General features: G+C 41.2%; 12 protein-coding genes across 12 annotated transcripts; 5 read left to right on the plus strand and 7 right to left on the minus strand.

Moving 5' to 3' along the window:
- Positions 1–411: 411 nt before the first annotated feature.
- Positions 412–2,508, plus strand: V1516DRAFT_671456 (uncharacterized protein). Its single transcript, XM_066921568.1, has one exon. It carries the CDS (start codon positions 799–801, stop codon positions 2,305–2,307), a length of 1,509 nt encoding a protein of 502 aa, XP_066779146.1. The 5' UTR covers positions 412–798; the 3' UTR covers positions 2,308–2,508.
- Positions 2,393–3,192, minus strand: V1516DRAFT_671457 (uncharacterized protein). Its single transcript, XM_066921569.1, has 2 exons — positions 2,964–3,192; positions 2,393–2,902 (listed from the first exon to the last, which is right to left on the minus strand). The coding sequence occupies exons 1-2, from the start codon at positions 3,041–3,043 to the stop codon at positions 2,563–2,565; spliced, it is 420 nt and encodes a 139-aa protein (XP_066779147.1). The 5' UTR covers positions 3,044–3,192; the 3' UTR covers positions 2,393–2,562.
- Positions 3,193–4,470, minus strand: V1516DRAFT_689791 (P-loop containing nucleoside triphosphate hydrolase protein; the record flags this gene model as incomplete). The annotated part of the gene is made up of 4 exons (XM_066923821.1): positions 3,193–4,135; positions 4,189–4,294; positions 4,342–4,411; positions 4,460–4,470. The coding sequence occupies 4 exons, from the start codon at positions 4,468–4,470 to the stop codon at positions 3,219–3,221; spliced, it is 1,104 nt and encodes a 367-aa protein (XP_066779148.1). The 3' UTR covers positions 3,193–3,218.
- A 220-nt stretch (positions 4,471–4,690) lies between these two features.
- On the minus strand, positions 4,691–5,943 carry V1516DRAFT_662945 (uncharacterized protein; the record flags this gene model as incomplete). Its single annotated transcript, XM_066920474.1, has 2 exons — positions 4,691–5,799; positions 5,850–5,943. 2 exons carry the CDS (start codon positions 5,941–5,943, stop codon positions 4,691–4,693), a joined length of 1,203 nt encoding a protein of 400 aa, XP_066779149.1.
- A 232-nt stretch (positions 5,944–6,175) lies between these two features.
- Positions 6,176–6,999, minus strand: V1516DRAFT_694905 (UDP-N-acetylglucosamine transferase subunit ALG14; the record flags this gene model as incomplete). The annotated part of the gene is made up of 4 exons (XM_066923971.1): positions 6,176–6,346; positions 6,407–6,466; positions 6,512–6,795; positions 6,837–6,999. 4 exons carry the CDS (start codon positions 6,997–6,999, stop codon positions 6,176–6,178), a joined length of 678 nt encoding a protein of 225 aa, XP_066779150.1.
- Positions 7,000–7,199: 200 nt separating this feature from the next.
- V1516DRAFT_671473 (autophagy-related protein 22-like protein) lies at positions 7,200–9,349 on the plus strand. Its single transcript, XM_066921570.1, has 3 exons — positions 7,200–7,769; positions 7,831–7,952; positions 7,996–9,349. The coding sequence occupies exons 1-3, from the start codon at positions 7,298–7,300 to the stop codon at positions 9,235–9,237; spliced, it is 1,836 nt and encodes a 611-aa protein (XP_066779151.1). The 5' UTR covers positions 7,200–7,297; the 3' UTR covers positions 9,238–9,349.
- V1516DRAFT_671476 (cytidylyltransferase family-domain-containing protein) lies at positions 9,183–11,191 on the minus strand. Its single transcript, XM_066921571.1, has 4 exons — positions 10,951–11,191; positions 10,544–10,895; positions 9,815–10,491; positions 9,183–9,761 (listed from the first exon to the last, which is right to left on the minus strand). The coding sequence occupies exons 1-4, from the start codon at positions 11,095–11,097 to the stop codon at positions 9,600–9,602; spliced, it is 1,338 nt and encodes a 445-aa protein (XP_066779152.1). The 5' UTR covers positions 11,098–11,191; the 3' UTR covers positions 9,183–9,599.
- A 601-nt stretch (positions 11,192–11,792) lies between these two features.
- On the plus strand, positions 11,793–13,285 carry V1516DRAFT_205771 (chaperonin 10-like protein). Its single transcript, XM_066918732.1, has one exon. The coding sequence runs from the start codon at positions 11,889–11,891 to the stop codon at positions 12,990–12,992; it is 1,104 nt and encodes a 367-aa protein (XP_066779153.1). The 5' UTR covers positions 11,793–11,888; the 3' UTR covers positions 12,993–13,285.
- Positions 13,286–13,547: 262 nt separating this feature from the next.
- On the plus strand, positions 13,548–14,450 carry V1516DRAFT_694908 (P-loop containing nucleoside triphosphate hydrolase protein; the record flags this gene model as incomplete). Its single annotated transcript, XM_066923972.1, has 4 exons — positions 13,548–13,610; positions 13,668–13,736; positions 13,793–14,168; positions 14,236–14,450. 4 exons carry the CDS (start codon positions 13,548–13,550, stop codon positions 14,448–14,450), a joined length of 723 nt encoding a protein of 240 aa, XP_066779154.1.
- On the minus strand, positions 14,215–15,185 carry V1516DRAFT_671483 (uncharacterized protein). Its single transcript, XM_066921572.1, has 4 exons — positions 14,989–15,185; positions 14,870–14,938; positions 14,702–14,817; positions 14,215–14,641 (listed from the first exon to the last, which is right to left on the minus strand). Exons 1-4 carry the CDS (start codon positions 15,071–15,073, stop codon positions 14,489–14,491), a joined length of 423 nt encoding a protein of 140 aa, XP_066779155.1. The 5' UTR covers positions 15,074–15,185; the 3' UTR covers positions 14,215–14,488.
- Positions 15,186–15,275: 90 nt separating this feature from the next.
- V1516DRAFT_647979 (nucleolar complex-associated protein-domain-containing protein) lies at positions 15,276–17,729 on the plus strand. The gene is made up of 3 exons (XM_066920211.1): positions 15,276–15,867; positions 15,921–16,027; positions 16,075–17,729. Exons 1-3 carry the CDS (start codon positions 15,376–15,378, stop codon positions 17,666–17,668), a joined length of 2,193 nt encoding a protein of 730 aa, XP_066779156.1. The 5' UTR covers positions 15,276–15,375; the 3' UTR covers positions 17,669–17,729.
- On the minus strand, positions 17,708–18,973 carry V1516DRAFT_206689 (ubiquinol-cytochrome C chaperone-domain-containing protein). The gene is made up of 2 exons (XM_066918733.1): positions 18,345–18,973; positions 17,708–18,292 (listed from the first exon to the last, which is right to left on the minus strand). Exons 1-2 carry the CDS (start codon positions 18,811–18,813, stop codon positions 17,748–17,750), a joined length of 1,014 nt encoding a protein of 337 aa, XP_066779157.1. The 5' UTR covers positions 18,814–18,973; the 3' UTR covers positions 17,708–17,747.
- Positions 18,974–19,001: the final 28 nt, after the last annotated feature.

The raw sequence follows: 19,001 nt of genomic DNA on the forward strand, positions 1-19,001 counted from the left end.
GGCGGCGAAAGGGTGGTTGATGAAACGAGTGGATTATGTAAAACTATGAAGAGCTTGTACAAATAAAAATGAACCTATTTGAGTCTGCAAAATATTACGGAAAGTAGCGATTGCGTAAATAAGAGAACATTGATACCTAAATGTATAAATAGACATAATTACACTGCTTAGTGTAATGTGTGGAGACATCACGGCGCATTTCGCTGCAGTAGTGGATCGATCAGCGGGCGCTGCATAAAGTCACTATTACATAATCGTACGAGGCGATATCTGGCATTGCAGCCGCTAGGTTACATAATCGATGCGTAAGACAGCAGGAAGTTTAGGAATTCCCACATCGAAGGCTGAACTCGCTGATTGATTGCCGGCGGCCACAGGCAGCAGCCGCTTAAAAATAAGCCAACAGCAGCCAAACGCACTCTCCAACGACGGCAACAGCAACTTCGGCCTAGTAGACCCTTCTTAGGTAATCTGTCAATTGTTTCTGGATTTCGTGAATTTGAGTTCATTGCAATTGCTTGTTTGAAATTTTTTCCGCTGTTGGTTCAATTGTCTTTCTGTCAGGTCTAATTGCTCGTGGTCTACTCGACAAACACGTCCAGTTTCTACGCGCTGTTGTGTGGTGCTGCACCCTTTCTCTACCTTCCAGCTCCTCCCGCACCCGCACCCCAGCTGGTATTTTCTTCGCGACAAAATCTGTAATTTGACTGGTTAGTGCCAGTTTCGGATAGTGCAAATTCTCTTCTTCTTTCTCTTTCTTCCACTAATTCTTGCTTGTTCACGCACCCATCGCCCAAAATGATGACAAAAAAGATCGACCGGCTCAAACAATGGACCGTCGAGAAGCTTGGCCAGGAGCAAAAAACCCAGGAGTCCGATGAGTTCAAAGAGCTCGAGTTCGAGATAAACATGCGCTATGAAGGCACTGAGCGTCTACATCACTCAATGTCTCTCTACGTGCGCAATCTCGCGAAGCGTCGCGAGCTGGACGAGCTGGAAAAAGCGTCTCCCATTGACATTCTCGGGCAGGCATTAGCCATCTACGGCGACGAATTCGTTCCGGAGTCTACCTACGGCCAGGCTCTTCTACGTCTAGGCCAAGCTAACCAGCGTCTTGCGAAGACTCAAGAAATTTTTGTCGACCGCATCCAGCGCAACTTTTTGGAAGGAATCGAAAAGTCGATTGCCCAGTTTAAAGATTTCCAGTCTGCTCGCAAGAAACTCGAGTATCGCCGTCTTGCTTATGACACAGCGCTGGCCAAGCTGCAGAAGTCTAAGCGCGATGACACCCGTCTTGACGAGGAAGTGCGTGCTCAGCGTATAAAATACGAAGAGACAACTGACGACGTGGTCCGCAAAATGCAGGCTATCCGCGACGCTGAGTCTGAATGTCTCACCGACATCGTCGATTTTTTTGAGGCAGAGTGCGAATACTACGAACGCAGCAATGAAATTTTGCTTAATTTACGCAAGGAATGGGTCACCGAATACAACATCAACTCTTCTTCTGGTTCTACCGCTCCAAACACGCCCAAGATTTCTCGAAGAGCTCGTTCGACTTCTATAAAGTCGTCTGCTTTTTCTGGAGATGACTCGTCCCCTCCACCCACTTCACGCCGGCCTTCGGCAAAGTCAGAGATCAGCACCTCCTCGTCAACTTCTAAATTTTCGGTCTCCGATCTGTCTACTCCGGTTCTTACTCAGGCCTCCTCTATTTCCTCAGGAAAATTTTCGGCTGTTTTAAATCCTAATCCTCCACGCTTGAATCGGTCTATAACTGAGCCTCCACCACTTCCCGCCCAGCCGCGGATGCAGACTAAAAAGAAAATGGTCAAGGCTAACTTCAAATATGAAGCTGAGACTGACGAAGAACTCTCTATCGAGCCGGGCGACATAATTGTAGTCACTGAGGAGATCGATCCTGGCTGGTGGATCGGCGATCTTGTTGGTTCAGATGGTCAATCTGGAATGTTTCCTGTCCCTTACTGCACTGTTATTTCTGAGGGTAGCACATCCACGAATGGTGGTCCCGCAAAGCCTGCCAAGCCTTCTCTTAGTTCCACAAGCTCTTCTTCTTCGATACGTCGTCCCTCTGCATTTTCTGCGCTGTCGATAGATTCTGATTCCGATGATGATACTTCTGCAACTTCTACTTCCTCTTCTTTCCAATCGAGCATGAAGAAACTCAATGGTAATGGAGGTATTGTTGGTTCTGGCCGGCTCACCACGGCTCCTGGGAAAAAGGCGCCAGCACCTCCACCAAAGCGTACTGGTATCATTGGTGGTGGTGGTACTATCAGTCGGTAGGCTACAATTTTGATTTTCTTCGCTTGTATGTGTTTTTTATTTCACTTTGTTCCTTGATTTTATATATTTACGTCTGCCTGCTTGGGTGCAGTGAAAGTTTTTGATTTGATTACAATCAATCTATTGATGAATTTTATCCAGTTGTTTCAAAATTTTGATTGTCTATAATTTAAGTTATTTGTCACGTTTGAGTATATTAAATATTTATATATACCGTCTCTCGTAAATATTTGGTCGCTGACCGATTATAATCATTCAGCTCGGAGGGGACCAAGTTCTATCAGGTCGAACGACGCTTTGCAGCACTTTTCCAGACTTCATGACAACAACTCCTAGCTCCTGACTGCTATTATCGAGGTTAAAGCTCTCAAGACTGACATGAAATCCTGCAAGCGCCGCCCAAACCTTTTTAAGCTCTGACTCTGGAACTCGGATTGTAACGCCTTCCTCAGCGATGTTAAGAATATCTAGGTTCACGCTCGCATTTGCACCTCCAATTGTTCCAAGAGATTGTGATATCGCGAGTCGAAGTATAGAATATATCGTTACGGCGTCAAGCTGAGTAGATGTCGTCGTCGATCCATTCGGTATTATACTATGTTGTGATGCTGTCAGTTTTTTGGCCACCTGCTCATGCCTTCTCTTTTGGTACGCACAATTGTAGTAACAAATAGCCATACGGAAATAAGCGAAGAGTTCTGTGGAACTCTTTTCGATCCGTTTTCAGTCTTTTCATCGTCTTTGCATAATGATTCCTTCCTTGTTGGCTTCTTGGCTCTATCCTGCCTTCGTTGAATAACAATACGAGATCCTAGTGACTGGGACTAGTCAGATGATTTTGCTTGGGCACTGCAACGCAAAATTAATTTACGATAAATTTAAAAAATGAAATAGAAAAAGCATCAAATCTATTACTTTGTAACTATCGAAACAACATCTTCATCAGCTACCAGATGCGCCAGACCGCATTTCTGAGGACTGTACTTCACACTTTCGCCCCACACCAATGCGTATCTAAATTGATCTTTAATCGATCGATGAATTGAATCACAAACAGATTCTACAGTAGAATTGCTTCGAACGACAAGAGGGTCATCGAACTTAACCACCTCACCCCGTCTTTTCGTGTATATCCGTAATAAGTTCAAATCATGCCAGATCCGCTCAACCAAGTCATCCAAACCAAGATCTAGTTCGCACGAAATCACAACCGTATGTGGCTGACGAGCCAATCTATCGACTTCTTCCAAAGACACAGCGTCAATCTTATTATAAGCGTATAGGCAAGGTATGTACGACCGATGACTAGCGTTAATGACATCAATGAAATCTTCGACCGTCACCTCATCATCTCGAATCAAAACTTCTGCATTATGAATCTTGTAGTCGCGCAAAATCGACCCCACGATCTTTTCATCTAAATATTTTGCAGGGGAAGTCGCATTGAATTTCAATCCTCCAGTTTTCTTCACCTTAAAATATATGTTCGGTGGCTGCTTATTCAACCGAATCCCAACAGCCTCCAATTCCCGCTCCAATATCGCCCGCTGATCGCCACCTTTAGTTGCGTCGAGAATCATTAAAATCAAATCAGACGTTTTAGCGGTTGCAATAACTTGACGACCTCGTCCCTTTCCTTCCGAAGCACCTTGAATAATTCCAGGTAAGTCGAGAATCTGAAGTTCCGCACCATTATATTCTAATACTCCAGGAACCGAAGTCAATGTCGTGAAGGCGTAACTAGCAACCTCACTCTTTGTCTTTGTGATCTTGGATAATAAGCTGGACTTGCCAACTGAAGGGAATCCAATTAAGGCAATCCGCGCATCTATCTATTATTAATTCTGTACCGGCTAATTCATTTACTTAGCGATCACATACCTCCGCTCTTTTGAACTTCAAATCCTTGCCCACTCGCTGACGAACCTCCTGGAGTGGGCTCGAGAAGTTGAGCTCGATATCTAGCGAGCTTACCTTTCAATAATCCCTAGCTAATTAGTTCCTATACTGCTATGCCAAATTGAATCGCCTCACAATATGATATTCGGTTGCTTTATTCTTCTGGGTCCGATTCAGCTCCTCCTGAATATCATTAATTTTTTCTCTGTTTTACCAATCAGTACACTTGCAATTATAACTTCAGTCTACATACAAAATACCCATAACGCTTACAACTGTGCGGAAATCTAAACCAAAAACTAATTTTCTGGTCGAAGACCATCTCATATTCAACTTAAAACCCATCGTTTACACATGATTATGTAATAACTCCATTAGCTGAATGTCTGTAGCCGAGCAAACAAATAAAGAAACCAACTCCACATTATATTAAAAAGTTTAGGAGTCTGATTTTAAGTATGCAACAGATGAATATTATTGAAACTTATATCATACCAGCCAATTTCCGCAGCCGACGACGATTAACTTGTTCACTTTTCAATTTCAAATTCTTCAGCTCAATCCGTAACTGCGAAATGTCCATTTCGGTCAATTTCCGAAGCTTTTCTTGCTCTGCTAAAGCTTTTGATAACGCAGTTACTTTTTTATCTTGGGCTTCCGCAAATCTAGTCATCGATTCCGTGTGTTGTTGCACATCGTCGAGAAGTTTTATTAATCTTTCGTTTTCCTGTTTGGATTGAAGGTATTTTTGTTTCCAATCAGAAGATTCAAAGGAAAGTAAGGGATCTGTTGGTTTCAATAGCTGGACATGACTTGACTGTAAAAGCTTGCTGTTTTGTTTCGCTTGTTCGGTGACAAGAGATTCAAGTTGATTGTTTGTTTCCAACACTGTGTCAAGCAGATACCCAACTTGCTTCACCTCCGCTTGTGATAATTTTCTAGTCTTAGATTTTGTTTTTATTGATTCTGTTCTCGTAATTTGTTGACTTGGTGTCGTTGATGTTGATAACAAGTTTGACTTTGTCAACTTCGTTGTATTGAATTGTTTATTCTTTTGAACCGCATGCTCTAAGTGTATTTGTCTCCGGAGAGCATGTGTAGTAGGTGGTGTTTCTGCTAGATCTAGTCGATCGATAACACTTTTCGGTGTCCAAGGGCTAGGAAACTTCCCCGGGAAATTTTTTGGTAAACCTGACCGAATTCGATTGAGTCTTTGTTCCGATCTCACACTGTCCGCAAATACGACAGCTTTCTTCGGTGACTCATTTCCTGGAGTTCGAATAATCCCTGGTAATCGGATGGTGGATCCTATTTCGTTAAGTCTTGGTTGGCGACTCGGAGTATCGAAATTTAGTTGTTCTCTTATTCGATGACCTTTTGGCAAAACGATATTTTCTTTATTTTCGCTATTTTGCATCGATTCTCTTGCACGTTTCCGCAATAACTGAGCATGTAATGAATCATTCTTCACCTGTGGACGCGCTGGACTATGTGTTGGCTCTGCGATCGCGTTGTATCGTGGTGAACTTCTCCATAACGATGGAATCGCTTTAAGTGCCCATAAAGCTGCTCCCGGACTGTCTAATCCGTTATCTTATCTGGTTAAAATTGTTCCGAAAAATATAATTCCTATCTCAATTCACCTTCATGAATCTCTTCCTCCTGACTCACTAACAAGTCATCTATCGTGGTCTCATTTATATTATCTGGGTCAAATATCCAGTTAAGTATAGCCATAGTGTAGCTTTATTAACGTATCTTATAGTCAAGGCTCCAATCACGTCTACTTATTAATGCTAGATCAACTTTTAGATTATATATTCCACTTTTGTTGATATACGGACCTCCCGATGACGCGAACGCGATTCTTGTTTACATCAAGGGGATTGTGTACGTTGCCTAGGTAACCACAAAGCCGGTTACAGATTTTTTCATTTTGTAGAAGATAATTAAAAAAAACGAAAATACATCATGCTAAAACGCCGTAATATTCTGTTCCTTCATATTTTTCTGCCAGATGCTGCCATTGTACAATGAATCGGTCAACAATGGGAAGTAGTAGGCGACCCGAAAGCGATAATGATTCCACTCGAGCAAATGATTCCACGTAAATTATTCTTATATTTCTCACCGCAAGAAACTTTAATTTTTTGAAACGTCAATATTTAGGACCCAAGTGAAATATAAATAATTTGATTACCTTATAAATCAGACAAGCATATGCAATCATGACGCAGCTGCCGGGACCATTACAAAGTACCTAAATATTAGTATCTAAACCAAATCTAAATGACAAGATCCTTACAATGTCTGGTTTTGTATCGAATATGAAGGAGATGCATTTTTCTAGACAAATAAGTGTAGTCCAGATACTAGTGATATAAGACTGCCCAACCTCTCTAGCTCTTGGTATGTTCTTATATATTGGGGCTGATAGTGTTCTCTTTTCATTCTGTTTGGAGCGTTCTAGTTCTACTGCGCGAATCATAGATAGTTCGTCCGTGCCAAAATATACCCACGTTCTGGAAGTGTAGTTCAAAGAAAAATCTAGGTCCTCTGCAATCCTTAAAAGTTCAGTTGTATGACCCCCTATATTATCAGCGACTTCCGCAACGTTTTCAATTATTTACCTGAACCTAATATTAGAGCTATTGAAGCACCAAGAGGATTTATCTTTGGCGGACTTTTCAGAACATGGATCAGTTTCCGGAAGTGTAATCCAGCCAGAATGATTCCTGCGGTAACCAGTGGAACAAGAATGCTTTGTAAAGAACTAAAATAGTTTGACAACATTAAGAGATATACCCACTACTATTACATACTAAGTGTGCCGATGCTTCTCACTGCTTCAGGTATTTTTTAGTCATAATTCGCTTTGTGCTAAAATACGACTTTGGTTCTTGAATTCATATGCAATTAATAACCCTTACCCGATGCTCTGTAGCCGAATGTGAGCAGCTTTCGAACAGTTTCGGTCTTGAAATCTGGAATTCTTTAGAGATAATCGTGCATTACGACTACAGGAAATTCCACTGATCAATCGATAGATAAGTGCCGGACAGATTTAGCTCGAAGTATTTGTTTGTCGTTTATGATGACATCATCGTCAAGCCAGATATCCGCCCAATTCGACGATTATGCCAGTACCGTGAACACTTCGGAACTGGTAAGCCTTCAGCCCGTTTCGACCAGTTTCTCGGTCAGATCACATACAGATGCTCGCGTGACTTCTAAACGTGAGATAATAGGATGGCTGTCGTTTTCGTTTGGTTCAGAGCCATTTGTCGTGGCAGCTGTGGCTGTATATTTGCCCATTCTTCTAGAACAATATGCTAGAGATAACTCAGTCTTGGCTGAGGACCATTCGAAGCATTGCTATGCAAATGGTCAGACCGCAATACCTTCGCCTGAATCTTTTTCTAGCACTGCACGGCCAGGCCAATGTGTGATGCCAGTAATGGGTGGCTACATAGACCCTGCAAGTTTTGCGCTTTATACGTTTTCCATCAGCGTGTGCCTCCAAGCTCTTGTCGTCGTTTCCATGAGCGGAGCGGCAGATAGAGGTGGGACTATTTTCAATCTTATAATCAGATTTTTGGGCTTGATGCACTAATTCCAGAGTAGGAAGTTTTAGAAAATTGATCCTAGTTGGATTTTCTATTGTCGGTGCCATCGCAGTACTGCTCTTCATCGCAGTCCCCTCTCGAGCATATTACTTAGCTTCTATACTCACAATCATCTCGAATGTAAGCCTGTTGCTATTCATCATTGCCATTCTAACGAGTCAAGGCTTCTTTTGGTGCAGTAGCCGTCTGTGGAAATGCATTTTTACCAGTCCTGGTCCGTAGCCACCCGGACGTTCTCTCATCTTTTGATTATCAGGCACTGAATTCTGATCATATCTCTAACTCTCAGGCTGCAGCGTCATCCTCTGCAGTTGATGCTAATTTTGCGAACGATGACGAAAACTCGAACAAATCGTCATCAAATGCGCGCGCAGAGAATGCTCATGAGTCGTTTGAATCTTTTCCTGCCGAGACTGTAGATCCAGAGGCACGACCCTACTTTGATTTCGATTTAAGTAATTATCAACTGGAAAAGGTGGAACAAGTGTCCGGACAGCTTAGCGGATTGGGAACTGCATGCGGCTATTTGTCTGCGTTCATTGTGCAGATTATCGGCATAGCAATTATTTCAGCCATGGGTTCTACAGTGTTTTCGCTTCGTGTTGTGCTAATGCTCATTGGCATTTGGTGGCTTATATTCACTGTTCCTGTAGCATTATTTATGCGTCCCCGCCCTGGTCCAGTTCTGCACCTTGAACCATCTCAAAATGCATTCGTTCATTACGTACTATATGGCTGGAGAACGCTTGCGAAAACCGCAAGACAAGTACGCCATTTGCGTGATGTAGGAATGTATCTTGCTGGATGGTTCATTCTATCGGATTGCTCAACTACAATCAACAGCACGTCGATTTTATTTGCCCGAACAGAACTTCAAATGTCTCCTCCTGCATTAGCATTTTTAGGTATAGATATCATGGTTTTCGGAATAGTCGGTGCCATATTTTTTTCAAGATGGGCTCCCAAATATCTGAACATATCTCCGAACAAGATAGTCTCTTTACTTGTCGCAATAACAGCCATTGTGCCTGCTTACGCACTTGTTGGATTTATATCCATGTCAATCGGGGTGCATCATCCTTGGGAACTCTACGTTCTGGCGGCGCTCTACGGGGCTTGTCTCGGTGGAATGTCGAGCTATTGTCGTTCAGTGTTCTCGCTTCTAATCCCTCCAGGCAAGGAATCGACATTCTTTGCCCTATACGCAGTCACTGATAAAGGTTCTTCCATTGTAGGACCTACTGTGACCGCGTTAATCACAGACAGAACACATAATATAAGATATACTTTCTACTTTTTGTTTTTATTTCTACTCTTGGCTGTTCCGATTTTTTATTATATCGATATCGACAGAGGAAAGCGAGATGCAGAACGATTTAACGAATTAGTCGATCCAGACGAGTAACTCTGAAATGCTTTGAATTCTAGTTTATATTAACGAGGTTCGGAGTTTTAGTAATGATAATGTAATATAATATATAGTCTTGGAATAAACAAAAATATCTTTAGTTTTCAAACGCTGAACCATATTATTATTGTCCTATACTCAGAATTTCTTGATTAGCTGGCTTATCAATTCAAGTGGAAACAATAATTTTCGGCATAAGCAGAAAGTCAATATCAATATAATTAATATTAACTTATTGTAATATTTAGCTAAAGAACGTGAACTGGAGGTATTTGAAATTTTGCTTCAGGTGATGTCTAACATCCCAACGAGGAAATTGGGATGATAAATTGTGACTTTTGAGGGAAGAATCGACAGGATTAGCGGTTGATGCTATTCTCGAAACACTCGTAGGCATCTTTTGAAATGGCACCTTGATTAAATAGATATTTCTGTAACGAGCCGACTAGCTGGATCTGTTCTTGAAAAGTGAGACTTTGGATAGCAGTTTCCAAAATACTTCCGACACGAATATGATGAGTCTAACCAATATTAGTAAAAATTAAAATAGAATAGACGAAACCGGAAGACATACTGCAACAAAACTGTCGTAATAGATGTAAGAAAAAAATCCCATCAAAAACTGGCAGTCCATCCGATCTGTAATACCACCATGGCCAGGAATAGTGTCACCAAAATCCTTGATCTGGAACGTACGCTTTAAACCAGACGCAAAAAAGCCCCCAAAGGGTGCAATTAATGAAGCAAAAGTGGCCATGACCATGACGTGGAAATGGATAGGCTCGATCTCAAACGAAGTCCTGTGCACAAGAGGAACGATAAACTGAGGAACCTTGAAAGTATGAGGAACGAAGACTGGGTTGGGAATACAGTCAAGACCAGAAAAGATATTGGTGGAGAGATCAACGATGGGACAAATTAAATACTTTGACTTGATTAAAAAATGCGCTAATATCATCCCAAAAACAACCGTCGAAATCCAAGCACCGATAAAACCTTCTACAGTTTTTTTGGGAGATATTTTGATTAATGGAGTTCGACCGAATGTGATTCCGCAAATATAAGCCATAATATCATTGATGATAACAAGCGAAGAGGGGAGGAAGAACCAGAACAGACCTGAAAAAATGTTGTTCATAATAAACTGAGCCTGAACGACAACAAGAAGAAGAGTAACATGCGTAAAAGCAAATTGCGCGAATTGAAATTTGTAGTGACCTTTTTCAAGAGACCAGACAAAGATCATGAATCCTAGATGAAAATTTAGACTGTGAACGGAAGCAAAAAGGGAAGGGTGACATACCAATGATGTAAAGCATATACGAAATGAATCTGTGGTGAATAGCAAAGGGTAGAAGATACGAGTCTACTAATACAATTTCTTTAAAATAGTAGATAACGCTCTCTCCATAAAGAAAATAAATAGTAGTGGCCAGAAAGTACCAATTGATGACTTTTCCATATGGAAGCCGCTTTTCCCGAGCAGGCTCGTTTGCGAGTGCGATAACTTCTTTGAACGTCAAAATCTGGATCATTGTAACAAGAGCCATAATCCAGACGTGACCCGCACAAAGAAGGGCAAAGAAGCCGAGAATCATGACGACAGTCCATATTGTCCGGACGATGAAGTTCTGTTTCTTCTTTTCCTTTTCCGACTGAGCCTGTTAATAAAACAATCCTAAGCCAGACAGAGAAGCAGAAATCTCATACCAAAACCGGATTGATCGTGACAGGTTCCTCCTTGTCATGGATGTTTCCGTTAGATTGTGTCTCTGATGACTTTTTCTTGTGATGAGAATGGTGCTGCTTGGCAGGCGAACCAGCAGCAGTGCCGGGTGAAGAGCGCTTAGGGGGCATTTCGGTTCCGAGGCAAAGCAAGACAAGCAAAACTGAAATTTCGCGTTGAAACCTTCGTTCGGAGATTGTCGCCAAATCCTTAATAGTATCTACGCTGAAATGAGCTGCAAATTCAGGTTGACATGAACAGTAGTTCCGCGCTTCAGTCTCACGGGACTAACACGTGATGTACTCTAGCAAGCATAAGCGAGTGCTACGATGAAGAGCAGTTAGATATGATCCGACTGTGGCAAACCGAACAAAAGAAAGAAGGTGTCTGCTAGAGGTGAATATTTTTTTGTGCTAACAGGTGTACTCGATGATTTAATTATCAATCTGGCGCAAGCTCCGGCAGAAGCGCTCGCTATGTGTAAGCAGTAATTGGTATCGGATAAATCAAAAGTATTTGAACAATTTGTATTCCTCCGACCGATATCTGGTGTTTGATGACTTCAGTCGAGACTTCTGCGCAAAATCCCTTTGTATTAGACTCTATTTCCAAAATTTATTCGGATCCATCTATCTCGGATCCAGGCATCGGAGAAATTTATCCGCCGAATTTAGTGGGAACAATGCTCGGTACTGTCATCTCCAGCTTCACCGAGCCCGTCCCTGGATGATTTAGAGCTATCAGAGCCAGTTAAATTGGATTCTGAGCACAGTGTGTTGTCGGAATTTAGTTTTAATAAGGAATTACAGCCATCTGTTATTTGAAGTCTATTTTACTGTTCTCTCTATATAAAGTCCTTAACACCTACTTTTCATCTCAACTTTCCACAGATCTTGTTTCTCAAATATTTAATCCGTTCACGATGGCGTCCATCACTCTTCCAAAAATTCAAAAAGCTTTGGTCATCAGCAAAATTGGTCAGTCTGCTGTTCAATCAAGACCTGTGCGACTTCCAACTGGACGCGAAGTGCTGGTGAAAGTGCATTCGGTAGGCTTGAACCATCTTGATTATGTTCAAATGCACTTTGGTATGATGGTGCACCAACTTCCAACAGTCATAGGTTCAGATGTTGGTGGCACTGTTGTTGCTTTGGGTCCTGATGTTGTCAATCCTAGCGAAATCAAGGTTGGAACTCGTGCATTGGTTTTTGGGACAAACTTTTTTAGGCAAACTGATCCTGACTTTGGATCGTATCAGGAATACGTTATGACTGAAGATTCTTACATTAGTCCTATCCCAGAAAATATAGACTTTGACACAGCAGCTACATTTCCCATGGGAGTTTGGACTGCCTGGGCTGGCCTCTACACCGCTGGCATAACACTGCCATTGTCTGAAAGTGCCATTGAATTCTCCGAAACTGTCAAGAATGAGAATAGTTCCAAGGCGCTCCTTATCTGGGGAACTGGAAGTTCTGTTGGTGTATCTGCTCTGCAAAATGCTGTTGAAATGGGATATAAGGTTTATGCGATTGCCAAGTCCGATCACCATGAAGAACTTCTCAAGCTCGGTGCATACAAGGTCTTTGACTACAAGGAACAAGATGTTGTTGATAAAATTGTTGAAACGGTGAAGTCAGATTCAGGCTCCTTGGCATTGAGAACTGCTTTAGTTGCGGTTAAGGAGGCTACTCCCACTATTAACATATTCTCTCGTCTTGTTAGTGAACTCAATATTGATCCTTCAGAGTTCAAAATTGCCAGTGCACCTCGTATTAGTGATGAAGATCAGAAGTTGGCTGATGAATCAGGACTCTCTATTAAATTTGTTACTGCTCCTGATAACTACCAGGAATTTTTCTTCTGGGTGTACCGCAAATGGCTTCCACCCAATCTTGCTTCGGGGAAATTTGTTGCTACTCAAAAACCTCGTCTTGTTGAAGGAGGTCTTGCAGGAGTTGATGCTGGATTAAAGATTCTCCAGGATTATGCTGTTAGTGGCGAAAAGCTTGTCATTAACGTCTAATATGATAAGTTTGTTATCAAGATTTTAGCAGCAGATCAATAATTTGTGATTCTTAATTCGGTTTTCAATCTCAGGTAGAAGCAATACCACTTTTAACAACCTGAAACTTATGCCAACATCGATGCAGTCTAGTCATGCTAGCAAAATCTCGTGAGTAAATGCTCCGACATTATAAAATATTCAGCTAGAAGCCAATTAAGACCTCGATTTTTAATTGGATTATGTAATTATACTCTGGATTAGCAGTAGCTTTTAAATGGTGATGACTTGTAGTTATACTATATCCTTACTTCTTTCTAAGAATGATCCGCAGCCACCGTAGGAATAGTTCGCTCATTTATGTATTAACTAATATTTTGAATCCCAATCACATATACGCCAATTCAGAGAAATCAATTATAAATTTCCTATTTTGGCTTATTATCATCTGCTCTAACGGGCTTATCGTCTGGGAAAAGGTTCTTATCGCAACAAATTACTCAGTACGGCTCAGAGCTAATTCAGTTGTCCATTTTATCACTTATCATTTTGTCATAGGACAATTTGAACAGCTGAATGAGTGCTAAAGCAGATATTATCCTAATAGGAATTAGTGGTCCTTCTTCGTCCGGTAAAAGTGTAAGTTACTTATGAGACTGTGCCCAGCTATCTTTGTTCAAAAACTGACCTGTCCAGACGCTAGCCCGACTGCTGGTTGCTCTGTTCCCAGGCTCATTTATTCTACATGAAGACGACTTCTACAAGGTATCTCAAATGAATGGATTAATTCAGACTATGTTCAATACTGATTTTTGATGTAGCCGGAAGCTGATATTCCTGTTAAGAATGGTGTTGTAGACTGGGATTGCCCTGGAGCTATTGATTTCCCACAGTTGTTTGGCGCTCTCGAGTACATAAAAAAAAACAAAAAGCTACCCGAAGATGTTGCTTACAAAGAAGATCAGAATCCAATAGGTATTCCGCCTCTGTCAATTGAAGAGGCTATAGAGATTAAGAATACAGTTCTCGGCTCGCTGACAAACCTCGATAGTCTGCAGTTTTGTGTTATAGATGGCTTCTTGTTGTACAATGACCCTTCTATAATAGAAACTCTTGATCTACGTATTCTTCTAAGAGCACCTCACGATCTTCTTAAGAGTCGTCGTGAGACAAGAAATGGCTATGCCACGTTGGAAGGTAGCTTTCTTTTTTCCTTTGTTATCGGTTTTTATTCAGCTATGTTTTCTAATCTAAATTTTTTAAGGTTTTTGGGTGGATCCTCCCGAATATTTTGATAAATATGTCTGGCCAGGATATATCGAATCTCACAAACATCTTTTTGCCAATGGTGACGTCGACGCAGACCTAAGCGAATATGCTCATAACTTGAATATCCATGCAATTCCAGCTCTCGAATTGCCAATGGCAGACTTGCTCAAATGGACACTAGAGTTGATTTCGGCTGCATTTTCAGCATAGCCTTTCCTTCATATATCATACATTTAATGCTATCATTTCTATTGAGTGTCTACTAGGAACCCCTCTTCAGCTAAACGAACGCTCTTGACAAATTCCATCTGCTTCTGTAGTTCAGTCTCCTCGTCCTGCGCCGCATAAATTTGCTCAATCGGAATCTCCTTCAAGTTCAGCGTATCATCTTTTTGGGGATCCTATAACCGACTTGTTAATGCTCTAGTTCAAGTTTAAAGCCTGTGGCTAATCACACATACTAATTCGCCTGCAAGAACAACGTTTTCTCCTCGTATCAAATACACTCCTCGCTCAACATCGCTGTAGTTCTTGCCTACGATTATCCGCTCGATTGTGTCTTGCAACACAAAATTTGCTAAGCCAGTCAAAATTCCAAATCCCATTCAGTTCAAGTGAAATCTACTAACCATATTGATCAAATGACCGTAACACTCCTATCAATTTTCGACCGTCGCGTAACACAACTATTAACCGTTCTATCTGGGATTAGAGGTCGATAAGCGACCAATTTTTTCTTCTTGCTTACTATCGACAAAATCCACTATCTGCGCTGCTGTGGTAAACATAATCGAGGGCAATACGGTCCCGTCCATGCCAGCTGACTCCATCATAAAAACGTTGCTCAAAACACAACTCTCTTATAGATCCAGTCGAGGATAAAGTAGTGAAAACAGGGATGAAAAGTAGCAATTACTTCTTTCAGGTTAATTTATTGGTTTAGAGAAATTATAATAGAACTCAATTGAATTTGGATTTTACTTCAGGAATCTACAAGCACAAAATACTCGATTTACACTCTACAAACTCCCAACAGGAAACTTTTATTTTATGGTGTTCCTCTTTACTCTCGACCAGTTTTGAAAATTTCATTCTTGATCTGTTCACAAATAGTCGAACTGCGTGATAGTCATAAATGTTGTCAATTGTAACAGAAAAGCGGCTGAAGAGTGAACGGGCTGGACCGCTGAAGCGAAGAAAGCTTCAGCAACATTCAGGACCAAGATTGAAAGCGGGATCAATCAAAAATTCGGAGTTTAAGAATTATTTATATGAAGAAGACGAGCTAAGAGAACTGCCGTCGAATTCAGATAACGAAGTACAGTCATATGAGCAAAGTGGAGCCAGATATTGGTCTGGGACTGATCACCATTCTGAAGTGGTTGAACGCTTACCTATCAAGACAACAACTGGCGCACTTCAGAGAGTTTTAATACAGACCAAAGACAAGAGTGCTGAGGAGAAGGTCAACGAAATCGACTCCGATGTTAATGAGGAGGGATCCACTGATTTGGAAGATTTAGAAGAATTAGATGAGCCGAAGTTACCGGAAATAGTTCAATTTCGATTGGCTCAGGAAGAGCTTTCAAGACTGGCTGGCGAACTCATTGAAGACCCCGAGGAGAAGGTTAGTCACTGTCAAGATCGGCACTGTGTCATATCGTATATTAATTATATCAGATTGAAAATCTCGCAAAACTACAATCATATGCAAAATGTGGAAACTTCAGATTAAAGCGATTTGCTCTAGCTTCTCAGCTAGCTGTGTTCAAAAGCATTATTCCTGGGTATGTTAGCCAGACATTCCTAATCACACTACTAATTGCTTGAACAGTTATCGTATTCGGCCTCTCTCAGATTTAGAGAAATCTGAGAAAGTGAGTAAGGAAGTGAAGAAGTTACGACATTTCGAACAGACCCTTGTTCTTCAGTATAGAGCATTCATCGATTGTTTGGAGAAGTTTGTTCGCCCATTATTCGGCCTTGATCCGTCATCTGCATCAATAAAATTGAGTCTGACAGCTCTATCATGTACATGCCACTTACTAAGCTCTGTACCACATTTCAACTTCCGTACAGAACTGCTTCAAATCGTTGGTCAACGGCTCGGCCGACGGCGATTACTCTTACATGATTCTGTTACTCTAATTGATTCTACTTCTGATTGTGGCTTTGATGAATGCATTCAATGTCTTAACAATTTATTCTACGAAGATGAAGAAGGCGCCTCATCCCTTGACGGCGTAAAAATGATTACAAGTTTGCTAAAGAAGCGCAAGTATAAGGTAGATGAAGCCGTTTTGAACACATTTTTGCATTTGAGACTTCTGACAGACCTTTCATCTTTGGATGCTGCGCGCCTCAATCAGACTGCTCAAGACGCTCAGCAGAAGCCGAAAATCAAAAAGAAGGAACGACTACATCGTACTAAATCAGAAAAGAAGCGTGCTAAAGAGCTAAAGCAGATTGAAGAGGAGCTTGCCAAAGCCGAGTATGCTACATCAAAGGAAGAAATTGAAAGATGGCAGGCAGAAACTTTGAAACTTACCTTTGCAACATACTTAGAAATTTTGAAAGCTCGGTCACATCGTTTAATGGGCGCCTCCTTAGAAGGGTTAGCTAAATTCGCCCATCTTATCAATGCAGATCTGTTTGGCGATTTACTTGAAGTCCTTAAGGAACTAATTAGAAATCGTCAGTTTGACGATAAAAGTTTGAAATATTTAGAGGCAGAGACACAAATTTCTAGGAATATGGTACGTGAAGGTTTACTATGTGTCATGACTGCATTCACACTACTTTCTGGCCAGGCCGGCGAATCGATTGGGCTGGATTTAAGTTTCTTCGTTAACTATCTTTATTCTATATTGATTGAAATCTCTCTTTCATCAGATCTTGAGCGATCAAATACCACATTGAGACTTTCAGATCCCTTGAAGCGAGAAGAGAACTTTTCTGACCGCAAATACGAATCTCGAGTTAGTCTGAGTACTGAGACTGAAATGATATTGAAATGCTTCGACACAATATTCTTTGATAAGCGTTATAAAACTGTCAATTTTGGTTCAAGTTCAGGGGGTCATCAACGACTTATAGCTTTCACAAAACGAGTATCAGTTGCTTCTGTCCACTTTCCTGAAAAATCTGCGTTTGCGGTTAATAAACTCCTTGATCACATGTGCAGGTCTTTTACGGGCCATAGTGCTGTGGATCAGATTCAAACTTCAACAGGCAGTGGACCCTTGGCTCCTCTATTTTCAACGAATGACAAAGTTATGAATGGTATTTATAAACCTCTTGCAGAAGTTCCGGAGCAAAGCAATCCCGCTGCCGCGCTTTTGTGGGAGAACTTCTTGATGGACAAGCACTATTCACCACGTGTTGCTGACTTGGCACGAAAGATCCCTCTACGAACCATCGGTAGATGATACTTAAAATTTATTTAGTTATTGCATGATCATATATACAAGTAATATATTCCTAACACAAGCCTTTCAATCCATTAGATCAATCTAGAGTTTGAGAAAACTTAGATTCATAGCCGGGGAATAGAAATTGAGAGTCGAGCTTCTGCGGTTGGTATTTGAGTACATTCTCAGGATGCGGATCGATCCAAGGTGGAATGAAGACAAAGCGACCAATCGCAAAGTCAAAATCTGTCGTTCGGTCTAGAATAAAGAGATTTGCGCGTACATATTTCACCATTCTGGAAACATTTCGCATATCAATGTCGCTGTCTGCTGCGAAGATATTTCTCCAAATTGCTGCACCAAGAACTGCATCATCACCCAATAGACCTTCGTCATACGCCAAAGTACTACCACGAAGTTGTAAATGAAGCTCTTTGAGAGTATTTTCTATAATTTTGCCGGTTCTAATTTTATAAGAATCAACCAACATTTTTTCTGTATCCAGAAAGATACCATCAATTAATGCCTGCTCATATATAGATGCATATTTTTCAGGTAATGCCCGCATTCTAACTTGAAGCATCCACGCATGAAGACTGGCTACTTGGAACCACTGCGCAAGCGATGGCTTAAGACCGAGTACTAGACAGAAGTTATTTGAATGCTCCAGAAAATGCCAGCCTCATATACCTACCTTCATAATAAAATTGAGGTATTTTTGCATATTCTTTAGTTCCGGGTAGATGCAGCGCTTGATTTTTACAAAGTCTCATATAAACTCGACCGGCAACAGGAGCTGCTTGGTTCTCTTCCACATCTATATGTAGAAGTCTCATGACTCTCATGATCAATCCCGCAACCCATCTGTCCGGTACATTTTGTTCCACTGGTGTTATTTTCGAGTCTACACTCGCTTCATTAGATGCATCAAATTTGGTGCTAACAAATACAGATGCTGGCTTGGGTAGTTGGGTTTGCTGGTCCTCATTACTCCGGACAGCACTTTCTGCACCGCTTCTCGCACCAACTTGGGAACTGAAACAAAAGAATCGAGTATAACAAGGATATTTCGGGGTAGGATATCTTCGAGCACGGCTAAAATTCGTTGTAATAGAACGCACACTGAGTGAGTGAGATATAGATCCTAAGGAAAATGAATTCATGGCTGATTCACGAAATTCCGCAGGCTCCAGCTTAATTCTCCCTAATCTATAAAATCATAAATCTAAAAAGTTTGTAGATTTTTCGCTTTTACACCTCGAATTTTAGTCGTGCATATCTTCTGTTTCGGACGGTGATAAAAAATATCTTCCGAATTGTCTGCCCTCTATGCGAGGACTGAATGGACATA

This window comes from Lipomyces oligophaga (assembly GCF_038497815.1).
Source record: "Lipomyces oligophaga strain CBS 7107 unplaced genomic scaffold V1516scaffold_2, whole genome shotgun sequence".
Lineage (NCBI taxonomy): Eukaryota > Fungi > Ascomycota > Lipomycetes > Lipomycetales > Lipomycetaceae > Lipomyces > [Lipomyces] oligophaga.

What these genes read in the sequence shown, in the direction of transcription:
- V1516DRAFT_671456 (XM_066921568.1), top strand. Translation starts at nt 799, where the DNA reads ATGATGACAAAAAAGATCGACCGGCTCAAACAATGGACCGTCGAGAAG.
- V1516DRAFT_671457 (XM_066921569.1), bottom strand. Translation starts at nt 3,043, where the DNA reads ATGAAAAGACTGAAAACGGATCGAAAAGAGTTCCACAGAACTCTTCGC. An exon ending in GGCTATTTGTTACTACAATT is followed by an intron (nt 2,903 to 2,963) that starts GTGCGTACCAAA and finishes ATCACAACATAG; the next exon opens with TATAATACCGAATGGATCGA.
- V1516DRAFT_671473 (XM_066921570.1), top strand. Translation starts at nt 7,298, where the DNA reads ATGATGACATCATCGTCAAGCCAGATATCCGCCCAATTCGACGATTAT. An exon ending in GAGCGGAGCGGCAGATAGAG is followed by an intron (nt 7,770 to 7,830) that starts GTGGGACTATTT and finishes ATTCCAGAGTAG; the next exon opens with GAAGTTTTAGAAAATTGATC. An exon ending in TACTCACAATCATCTCGAAT is followed by an intron (nt 7,953 to 7,995) that starts GTAAGCCTGTTG and finishes TAACGAGTCAAG; the next exon opens with GCTTCTTTTGGTGCAGTAGC.
- V1516DRAFT_671476 (XM_066921571.1), bottom strand. Translation starts at nt 11,097, where the DNA reads ATGCCCCCTAAGCGCTCTTCACCCGGCACTGCTGCTGGTTCGCCTGCC. An exon ending in TCACGATCAATCCGGTTTTG is followed by an intron (nt 10,896 to 10,950) that starts GTATGAGATTTC and finishes TAACAGGCTCAG; the next exon opens with TCGGAAAAGGAAAAGAAGAA. An exon ending in GTATATGCTTTACATCATTG is followed by an intron (nt 10,492 to 10,543) that starts GTATGTCACCCT and finishes ATTTTCATCTAG; the next exon opens with GATTCATGATCTTTGTCTGG.
- V1516DRAFT_205771 (XM_066918732.1), top strand. Translation starts at nt 11,889, where the DNA reads ATGGCGTCCATCACTCTTCCAAAAATTCAAAAAGCTTTGGTCATCAGC.
- V1516DRAFT_671483 (XM_066921572.1), bottom strand. Translation starts at nt 15,073, where the DNA reads ATGATGGAGTCAGCTGGCATGGACGGGACCGTATTGCCCTCGATTATG. An exon ending in GATAGTGGATTTTGTCGATA is followed by an intron (nt 14,939 to 14,988) that starts GTAAGCAAGAAG and finishes AATCCCAGATAG; the next exon opens with AACGGTTAATAGTTGTGTTA. An exon ending in TTGTTCTTGCAGGCGAATTA is followed by an intron (nt 14,642 to 14,701) that starts GTATGTGTGATT and finishes AGTCGGTTATAG; the next exon opens with GATCCCCAAAAAGATGATAC.
- V1516DRAFT_647979 (XM_066920211.1), top strand. Translation starts at nt 15,376, where the DNA reads ATGTTGTCAATTGTAACAGAAAAGCGGCTGAAGAGTGAACGGGCTGGA. An exon ending in TTGAAGACCCCGAGGAGAAG is followed by an intron (nt 15,868 to 15,920) that starts GTTAGTCACTGT and finishes TAATTATATCAG; the next exon opens with ATTGAAAATCTCGCAAAACT. An exon ending in TTCAAAAGCATTATTCCTGG is followed by an intron (nt 16,028 to 16,074) that starts GTATGTTAGCCA and finishes TTGCTTGAACAG; the next exon opens with TTATCGTATTCGGCCTCTCT.
- V1516DRAFT_206689 (XM_066918733.1), bottom strand. Translation starts at nt 18,813, where the DNA reads ATGAATTCATTTTCCTTAGGATCTATATCTCACTCACTCAGTGTGCGT. An exon ending in ACCTCAATTTTATTATGAAG is followed by an intron (nt 18,293 to 18,344) that starts GTAGGTATATGA and finishes ACTTCTGTCTAG; the next exon opens with TACTCGGTCTTAAGCCATCG.